At 44.0% G+C, this 10,352-nt stretch overlaps 1 protein-coding gene across 1 annotated transcript; it reads right to left on the bottom strand.

Annotated features, from left to right (window-relative positions):
- Nucleotides 1-74: 74 nt before the first annotated feature.
- On the bottom strand, nt 75-7,509 carry SLC24A5 (solute carrier family 24 member 5). The gene is made up of 8 exons (XM_015816225.1): nt 7,338-7,509; nt 5,714-5,797; nt 5,524-5,627; nt 4,862-4,962; nt 3,500-3,774; nt 2,782-2,988; nt 1,250-1,351; nt 75-403 (listed from the first exon to the last, which is right to left on the bottom strand). Exons 1-8 carry the CDS (start codon nt 7,402-7,404, stop codon nt 81-83), a joined length of 1,263 nt encoding a protein of 420 aa, XP_015671711.1. The 5' UTR covers nt 7,405-7,509; the 3' UTR covers nt 75-80.
- Nucleotides 7,510-10,352: the final 2,843 nt, after the last annotated feature.

The following is a 10,352-nucleotide window of genomic DNA, read 5'->3' as shown; positions in this document are numbered from 1 at the left end:
ACAAAGAGACTGGCCCTTTCAGTTCCTTATCTGTATCTCCCATTCTCGTGAATTTATACAAAACCAAAAGCCAAACTTAATTAGTTGCCACAATTCTTTATAGGATTGTTCCCTATGATTCCAAGTTCATACAGAATTGATAATGTGACAAAGGCTAAGTACATCAGAAGGGAAATGGCTCCTAGCTTTTTGTCTAATTTCCAGCCATTCAGGTGAATAGCCAGGAATATAAAAGCAACGGAGCAAATGAGAGAAATGGCGGTATAAGTCAGTCCAGTGCTGTTCACTAGCACAGGACCAGATGGGTCAACAAAGGCGGTTTTTATAAACCAAGGTAATCCCAAACACAACAAATCAAACACATTCGATCCTACAATGTTCGACATGGCCATATCTCCTTTCCCTGCAAGATAAAACATATTAAATACGTCAACCTTAAGAAATTTCTTGTAGTAGTTTATTTATTAATCAAATTTAGATGGTCTCCCATCTCACAGAAAGCGACTCCCGGCACGTACAGCAATCCGTTTTTATGCTTAAAAGACACTTGCTACATCTTGTCCATAATCTTATGTCAGTGATGGCGAACCTTTTAGAGACCGAGTGCCCAAAAACTGCCCCTGCCTCCCACCCACCCACAGGGCCACCCATCGCCTCCACAGCCCGCCGCAGATTGCCCAGGCAGCCCAGCAGCGCCATGGCAGCCACACCCTCTGCCCGTGTCCTGCAGCATCATCTGCGCACGATGGGGCATGAGTGCAGTGTCTTGTCCCCGCTGCCCGGCTGCCATGTCCTTGGTGATTCTTCTCCAGGGGGGCTGCTGGTGAGGAGGGGGCCGTGGGGGGGAGGTGGGGCTGGGGCGATGGCACGTGTGCCCACAGAGAGGGCTCTGAGTGCCGCCTCTGGCACGCGTGCCATAGGTTCGCCACCACTGATCTATGGCCTTAACAAGTTTGAGAATACCTTCTGATCAATGTTAAGAATGACACTGCCAGACTCATCCAAAATAGAATGAAATTAGTATTTTGTCTTTTAATTTTTGTCTTTCTACCGGCTTCCCAAGTAGAACAAAAGGCAGTAGTCTCATCCCAGTACATTAGGTAAAAGAATTGGAAGAACCACTTGCAGTTCTGAATGTAGCCAGCTTATTAATTTAGTGAATGTGGGTATCTAGATGTCAAAAACTGGAAAAAAATGTCATATGGTTACCAGCTTGGCCATGATAGCTTAACAGATGCAAAGGGCTTACCTCTTTTAGCCACAAGAACACTAGCAATGGTGTCTGGAATGCTGGTTCCAGCTGCTAGTAGCGTAAGGCCCATTACAGTTTCAGGAATATGCAGGGTTTCCCCTGTAATCAGAAACATCCAAATCAAACAGCTCATTTCTTTGAGCTTGAATTAGGAAGAGATCACAGTAATGTTTTAGAGAATCACATTTTAATATCAAAATGACCTGATTGGAATACAGCAGCCCAGGAGCTAATAAATGAAGCTATAATTTTAACAGACAATCCCTCAACTGCATGAGTTGAACAGAGGTAGCTTTTTAGCTTTGAAAAACCTGGTCACTGAATACAAGAAAGGCCATATAACCTCTCCTTCTGCTATTCTTGACAACCACAACCCTTTGGAATAGCTTCAACCAGCCTAATCCCTTCAGTTACTCTGGCATCTTTATCACATGAGCTGTTTGAAGTCATATGAGGCACTAACCTCTCTCAATAATCTACTCTTGGGAAAAAATACTTGCGTTCTCAGAGGCGGAGGGGCTTGGAGTCTGCTGATAATCCTTGCTCTCTAAAAACTAAATTCAGATAAAAAAAATAAGGGAGACATTTGGTTTGTAGAAAGTGGTGATTTTTTTCCTGCTGTAAAATATCTTTTAATGTGAGGCACAATTTTTTACTTGGGTTTCCTGAGCTTAAAAATAAATAGAGCCAATAATTGCTCACTTTTTTAAGGCAAAAATCTGGATTTATTACTCAACACTTGTTTCAAATTTATTTAACTTGTAGTGATAGATGAGAAACAATCTAAAGGATGTTTTGAAGTCCTTCAAGAGGTTTCTTCTAGATAATGTAATTGCAGGCAAATGTTGGGTCTTTGGGCCGAGGACTGCAGCCCAGTGCTGTAGGGCATCTGATATATGGAAAGACTCTAGTTCCTATTTTTGAACATACAGGGGAAAAACATTAAATGGGGGGTTATGGAAAAGAGTCTATCACAATGTCAGCTTTTTTTTATTTATTTCTGTAACCCAGCCTTGTGGCTTATTCAGGAATGCAGTCAAAATATGCCACAGTCTGATATTTTGCAAGTCAGTTTCTTTACTAGTTTAAAAACATTTCTTGTCCAGATTAGCTCTTTTATAGACCGTACTACTTATCAGTCTGAGGGTTCTAGGTTTCGTTTCCTTTTACATAATCCTTGTATTAGAATGATTTTACCTTAAGCAGGTGACCATGCCTGCAGTGTTTTGCATTAGATGCTTAGGTAAAACCTTTCAGAGTCTGGAGGTGTAGGTTACCTTCGCCAGGAGCTACACATTTAAACGTGTCATACACTTTGGGACATTAAGGCTGGCTTAGCACAACCCTCAAGTGATTTCTAAGAAACATACCCTTGGCTGTTCTAGACCGCCCTCAATAAGTATTGTAGGCAATAAACTCTAATCTGCAATCTTGCATGTGATCACTGCAGAAGTATCACCTGAAATCATGCTTGGTATTACTGTGTTGGTTAGAGCAGACAGGCTAATAAAGCTAGGCTGTAAACCTACCCACTATGGTCACCATCCATACCAGAATGTACGTAAAAGCAGAAATCCACACTGCCGACATGAAGAAGGCAAGCATGAACCATTTTTTCCAAAAGAGTTTCCTGCAGTCTGGAATTGTCAGATATAGCACAGTAATGATGGGAAGGGCGAGCACCCACAGGATTCTCTTCAGATCTGCTTCAGGCATGGTAAACACGCTTGGAGGATCTGTCCGATGAAAAGAATCATTTAAGAAATGAGATCCTGAATGCTTAAAAATAGGCAGTTTTCCTGGTAATGTAGCTCTCTTAGTTCTTTACAAACCTGTCTTTATTATAAATATGTAGAGCATCATCATTTCTCTATTTTTTTCTCTAGATATAAAAATCCGAAAATTTGAAGCGATTCCTGACGTAAAGTTAAAGGTGTCTTAGAAATTAAACAACAAAAAGCAAAAACTAGATATTTGTCCTTGGCTTGCCCCACGGATATCTCGGGAGCCATCTGGGGAGTTCTATACTTGATCACAAACTTTTTGCAAACTAGTCATGACATAGTCTTGACATACTTATCAGATGTTTAGGTACCTTGGTATCTAAATTTTTACTACCAGCATTTGAAAAATATGAAGAATTAAAAAGATACTACATGGCTCATAATTTGGGGGTTAGGATTCGAAAAATATATATCTTAGCAGTTCTTGCAATAGTTTTTAAAGAGGCTCTTGGTAAAAAAATACCTTCAGAAATGGTATCGAGTCCGTGTAAGCTTGCTGAAAGTTGAGCGTAATCAGAGTCATGGAAAATGTCGTCAGGTCTTGATTGTCGCCGAACTAGAGGTTGCGTCTCGTCCCTCCATCCAGACAGTGGCTGGTCTTCAGCCTCTTCTGTGGTCACCAAGAGACAGGTACAGCAAGGACTAAACTTGCTCATGAAATATTGGTTGATTTTAATGTCAAAGCAGAGTACTAAAATATAGACTCCATATATTAACAGGAGCGAAGCACATTCATACCTAAGACAAAGTAAAAACTTTGCGTCAATGTGGGCTTAGCAAGCTGTGTGAAACCACCCACTTTGGTTTGATGTGGCAGGCAAACCTAGCCAGCTTGTCCAATCACCAACCGTGACAAGACTGGGTGAAGCAAGTCTGTACCTTGCATTTTCCATCGCGCTAGCAATTGTTCTTGAGTTCAGTACAGGAGTGTTTTCCAGCTGTTCCTGCAGATTGTACGGTTTGAATCTGGGACCTTTTCATGGCAATACATATGCTCTACATTGAACAAAATTTTCTAGGTCTGACTAGCTCCACTTGCAGACTTTGTGCTTGAAAAGTGAGTGACCAGAAGAAATCAAATCGTATCAGGTTCTATCTAGTCGGCATCAAAAACAGGCAGATTTCACTAGAACATCTGCTCTGCACTTTCACGAGATCTCCAAGGTCCACCATGCATGACCCAAATGCAAGAGATAACACAGGTTGCATCTGTGGTTGAAGAATAACTCTTGGTGGCAATGAATTCCTCTCACACAAAAACCATTCAAGATAATTCAGGCCCTCAACTGCGGAGCTGTGGCATGAAAAAATGAAGGCTCCATATCTTCTCTTGCTAAAATGTCTGGTTGAATAAGGAGCTGGCAACTTCCGCATAGCATTGTGACGCTGCCTGCTTGGGAGTGGCTGTCCACATGATCTAGAGCTCATATTCACTCCACATGCTGGATTGCTAGTTCAAAGCAATGAATTCCAGGACTTGGGAGCAATTTTCGTTTTGTCTCTAATGAACATAAGCAGCTTAATAATGCTTGAAAAGTGTTCCCTTGCAGAAATTAATTAAATTATTCAATGCATATGCTGCCCACTCACTGTAATATTTCAGAATCGCCTCCCCCAAATATTTAAAGTGGGTCTTTAAGCAACCAGTCAATCCACTTTTTAAATCAACCAACCATGCACCTAAAAGTTAGGGTGGAAAGGCAAAACAAAAAAACGCGACAAACCTCTCTAGAAGATCTGCAATGCATATACGAGCAGCCAGTTCTTTCTGTGCTGTTTCACCTGAACAAAATAAGCGGGAGCGGTACTTTCAGGGATCACTTACCAATAAACTTGGTTGTCGACAATCATGGCCAGAACTGCCCCAGCACTAATAATGTAAGCCAAGCAATCTCTGAACAATGGCCAGCAAGACAGGTGTGAAACCTAGATGGTATAATTCAGACAACAGGACTTTTGGATTTCACAAGCTTTTTCAAGTCTTCATAACAAATGGGTGCTTCAAGAACATAAGAAGTGCCTTGTTGGATTGGACCTTGACCCATCTAGTCCAGCTGTTCGTTCTTCCAGGGACCAACTAAGTACACATGGAAGCCTACCATCTCCCAGCAGATGGCCTTCAGAGGCTGTCCCACTACCATGAAGACTAATAGCCATTGATCTACCATCAACCATACTTTGGTTGACGTGTCCCAAATTTCATCTGAGAATGGCCTAAAAATGTCAAGACACCCAGTAAGCAACTTCATTCTACTTAATCTAAGACATGTCCATCTGCAGTAAAATTACTGGATACAACTTGTTACAGGATGTATGTTCCTCACTATCAACTTTCTAAAAGTACCAAGATCTCAGTAACTATTATGATAAACATTTTTTGTTACCCCCAATTGATAACAACCTACCTGGGAAATGCTGTCAATTGGCCCCAAATTAATTTCCCTTTGCAGTTAAATGGAAGGCAGAATCATAAAAGAGAGCACGCACCATGCCAGATAAGAGTCCACAGGCTGCACAGATGCCGAGAAGATTGTAGATGGCGGAGCCAAGGATGGTGCTGACTCCAATATCTCCCTTTGTGACAAAAACACCTAAAAATGAAGCATTGGTTGATAGGGCCCATTTTTGCTATTGCAAAGACTGAACTGTGTGCTGGTTAAAGGGGTGGGGGGCTTACCAAGAAAGGCGGTGACTAATTCGGGGGCAGAACTGCCAGCTGCCATGAAGGTTGCTCCTGCAACATCCTGAGAGAGGCCAAGAGCTGGAGGAAGGATCAATGGGGACAGGAGAAAAGATGCATGCAACCATCAGGGCTGAATAAAAATCAAGGAATAACATCTTCACTTCTCCTTTTATTTTTCTTACTTCTACATATCTCTCTCCACGTCGAGTCGCTCCGAACAACTTACAAGACATTGATGTAATAGGACTAAAAATGTCCATGAATGATAATTATACTTTATATAAATTAGATGATAGATATAAATAGCAATAGCACTTACACTTATATACCGCTTCATAATGCTTTACAGCTCTCTCTAAGTGGTTTACAGAGTCAGCATATTTGCCCCCAACAATCTGGGTCCTCATTTTACCGACCTCGGAAGGATGGAAGGTTGAGTCAACCTTGAGCCGGTCAGGATCGAACTCCTGGCAGTGAGTTGAATTAGCCTGCAATACTGCATTCTAACCACTGCGCCCCCACAGATCCTCAGATAGATGATAGATAGATGATACCGTAGATAGATAGATGATAGATTGATAGGAGAGAGAAAGAGAGAGAGAGGAGAGAGAGGCATAAAGGCCCTTCATTGGAGGAAGGGAAAACTACTCAATAACTATGGTTGAAAAACCATGATTTAGCTCAGAGTACACTCAGTTGTGTAAAGCAACAAGAAGGGAGATGGGCAGGGATATTGACGAAGAGTGTGTGTGTCAAAAAAGATGGCAATGTGCAGTCGAAGCATCTTAGATTTGGCTTAGTGTTTGGTGTGAATTAACTCCCTGTGATCTGTAAACATATGGATCAATACGTTACATGGATCCGGCTTACTCTTCAATAGGTTGTGTTTAAACCATTTTAGAGTAAGCCGAGATTTCTGCTCCACAGCTGGCCAGTTCTCCTAGCCAGAAATGGCAACTTACCCTAACAGCCCATTGGTTAGTGAAGAAAAGATTGGAATTTTAATTCTTAGTGTCAACCACAGTTTAGCCTAGCACGTTGCGAGAGCCAGCTCCATGGGTTTAACATATTGGCCATTGTGTATACGAACCTGGTGAGTTGGGAGGAAACTTCATTAACCATGGTTTTTATATTGTTTTTATTTAATTTTTTTAAGTGTGGTAAAGTGCCCAGAGTTATACATGTATTTGAAGCGGGTGGCCATATAAGTTGAAATAACGAAGAAAGGAGTTAGCCCTGGCTCAACCCATTATGTGGGTGCTGCCAATATTCTCTCAAAAATTTGACTTTGGTCCGCAACACATTTCATAGCTACTTTCCCAAATCCTTTTTATCTGCCGAGGAGACGAATATGCCCCCAGCACTCTGACTCTACAAAGGAGGCTGTTTGTTCAGTTCTGATCAAGCCCAAGAAATAATCCTTGAATTCTTTGCCAGCCATAATGCTCCTCGCTTCAGATCCTTTTCCTATAACGTAGGAAATATAATAAGCCACAAAACACTGCATAACTTTTCCTAAACCGCAGAAGCAATTGTGCACAGAACTGTCTCGAACAGCAATTGGGTTTTCTGCGAAGGGGATAAGATAGCCCAGGGCAGACCCACATCAGGGACTTACTGTGACTGATCATCTCCAAAGCTGGGAGGAAGTAGTCATCACAGACAATGGACACTGCCAGGAACATGTAAAAAATGATGATGAAATAGATCACGATGCCGCCTTCGGCTCGTTCTTGCGGAGTGAAAAACCCGTCAGGGAATTCCGACGATGGGGAGAGAACACACCGGCTTTTGTTTTCTGCAAAGCAAATTTCACAGGAAGCACATCTCGGCTGCCTTAGTACAGTGGTGGCGAACCTATGGCACGGGTGCCAGAGGCGGCACTCAGAGCCCTCTCTGTGGGCATGCTCGCCGTCGCTCCAGTCCTAGGCCTTCAGCTGGGTTTTATAAAACCTTTTCGCTTTAGGCCTCCGCCGCCGTGTGCAAAAAAAAAAAAAAAAGATTCAATCAGTCAATTTCAACTTCTTGTGGGAAAAAAAATCTTGCAAAGTTGGAATTGATTGATTGAACTTTTTAGTCCCACTGCTCTAAACACCGCAATCATGCCCACCCAATGGGTCACGCCCACCCAATGGGCCACACCCACCCAATGGGCCACACCCACCCGGCACTTGACGATGTATAAGTGGGTTGCAGTTTGGGCACTCGGTCTCTAAAACGTTCGCCATCACTGCCTTGGTAGATTTACTTTGAAGAACCGGAGGGCAATGCAGAAGTTACAAGGATGGTCTTCCTATTTTCTGGGAGAAATAGCTTAAAAAAAACCCCTTAGCTTAAAAAATATAAAATACATGGCTCTCGCTAAATGTACTTATCCTTACTATTCTCATCTAATTCTTCAAAATGTCTATGGAGATTCTCAGTCATATCCAGGTCATGGTTGTCCCAAAGGTGCTTTTTTCCAAAAGGCTACTAGACTTCTATGATTTTTTCCTTGAAAACATTTGGCTGCACTTGCCAGAAGCGTCTTCAGTTCTGAAGAAGCAGCTTTTTGGATATGGAGCGAAACGTTTTCAAGGGAAAAAAACCAAGAAAGTCCCGTTGCCTTTTGGAAAAAGCATCTTTGGGGCAACCCCCCAAAATGTTTTCTGCTCTTGGAAGAAGAGGCTGCTGGGATCTCTACCCCCATCATCCCTGCAGGTGTGGTCCTCTTCCTAGTCATTTCCCACCTATTAGCAGAAATGTCCCAAAGGTGCTTTTTCAAAAGGCAACTGGACTTTGTTTCCCCTTGAAGATGTTTCGCTTCTCGTCCAAGAAGCTTCTTCAGAACTGCTGAAGCTAAGACAAACTTGGAGCTTCTTCAAGGAAACGTCTTCTAGGAAAAACAAAGTCCAGTTGTCTTTAGAAAAAGCACCTTTGGGACACAACCACAACCTGAATGACTGAGAATCTCCGTAGACTATTAGCAGAAAACTTCTTCTTCTTCTTGTGCCATATCCATTATCGGACGTTGGCAATCATGTTGGCGATCCTGTTTTTATCAGCAGCCGCACGAAAAAGTGCTGCTGAGTTTTGTCCAAACCAGTCCCTTAGATTTTGAAGCCACGATGTTCTTCTTCTGCCTGGACCTCGTTTGCCTTCCATCTTTCCCTGGAGGATTAAATGGAGTATGCCGTGTTTTTCTGGGTGCCGCATCACATATCCGAAATATTCTAATTTTTGTTTTTTAATTGTTTTGATGATTTCCCTTGGCTTTCCCAGGCGGCAGAAAACATGGAGCAGCCTAAAAGTCCCTCGTGACATCCCCAAACAAGACTAAACTTTTCCAGGCAGAGCCCCTTCTGCAGACACCAAGCCCTTCCATTTCATGAAGATTGCTGAGCTGGGAAGGACCACTACAGTCTACACAATGACCGCAAAGCACTCTCTAGAATGCCAGCTCTGAACTCACAACCTTGAGACCATCTTATCCCTCAAAACATGCTCATTATTCATTTGGCTGCCGCGGGTCCCATGAATTTAAACCAGAATGCACGCGTTTTTACCATCCTCATCCTCATCTTTCATTGCCTGCGCCTGCAAGGATTTATCTGAGAGCAAGCTGGCTGCACCGGGTACAACTTTCTCACAAGTAGACGAGTCCAGAAGAGGGGGGAAAGCGCCCCAACTTCCTAAGGACCCCGTTTCCCGGGATAGGTGCGCGCAGGACACGGAGCGGCAGCTGCAAAAGCCCGGCCTTACCTGGATCCTCGCGGAGGGGTTGAGGGCTCGGCCCCGGCGTAGGAAGCCCCCCTGCAAAGCCTCCGGTCCCCCACAGCAGCCCCAGAGCCACGGCGACCGCGCAGGGCGCCCGGCGGCTTCTCGGCTGATCCTGAGTCAGATGCATCTTGCAAGACTGGAGGCGCGCACTTGCAAGACTGGAGCGCGCGGGCAAGCAGGCAGGCAGGCGACCGGGCTTGGGGGGCTGCGGGGGCATCATGTGAGTCCGCTAGGAAGGCCTTGTCCGGCTTGGGGCCCAAGGCAGGGAGGGAGGGATGGAGGGAGGCTTAAAAGTCCTGGGAAGAAAAGACTTTGGGAAGCGGCGCGGATCAGCCGACCAGGGCTGGCGGCGGCGGAATTTGGCGCAGGGAACCAAACTCTGCAAGCTTTCGGGTCCTTCAGAGGGCTTCGTCGGGGGAAGAGAAGCATTGCGAAGCTAGAGGGGATTCAGCTGGCTTAAAGAGCTTTTGTTGTGGTTGGAATTCGGGCGCCTTTGACCGCGACTTGCGTCGTTGTTGGTTGGTTTGCTATGCCACGGTTCTTTGAAGCCTGAAAACTTCGGTGATGTTGCAGCAGATCAACTCAGGGTGCAAAACTGTAACGTTTGAGTTGGGTAGACAGGGAAGGCAGGAATGTCCACGGGGCACGGTCAAAAAAAAGTCAAGGTGGTGGCCCTTTTGAAAAACAGGGAAAGGGGAATTCTTTGGGATGGCCTCTACCTCCCCCAGCTCTGCTTTGATGGGGGAGAAGGGGTAGGAAAAAAGATGCTCATGTATTCATTTCTTTTATTGATGAAACACATTTATATAGGCACCCATGGGTGAGTCCCACAACTCCCACATAGGTGATTCCAGGCGAAGAGTACAAAATTCAA

The sequence above is a fragment of the Protobothrops mucrosquamatus genome, unplaced genomic scaffold, assembly GCF_001527695.2.
Source record: "Protobothrops mucrosquamatus isolate PMUCROS unplaced genomic scaffold, P.Mucros_1.0 scaffold415, whole genome shotgun sequence".
In the NCBI taxonomy this organism is placed as follows: domain Eukaryota; kingdom Metazoa; phylum Chordata; class Lepidosauria; order Squamata; family Viperidae; genus Protobothrops; species Protobothrops mucrosquamatus.
This window is presented reverse-complemented; position numbering and strand designations above follow the sequence as displayed.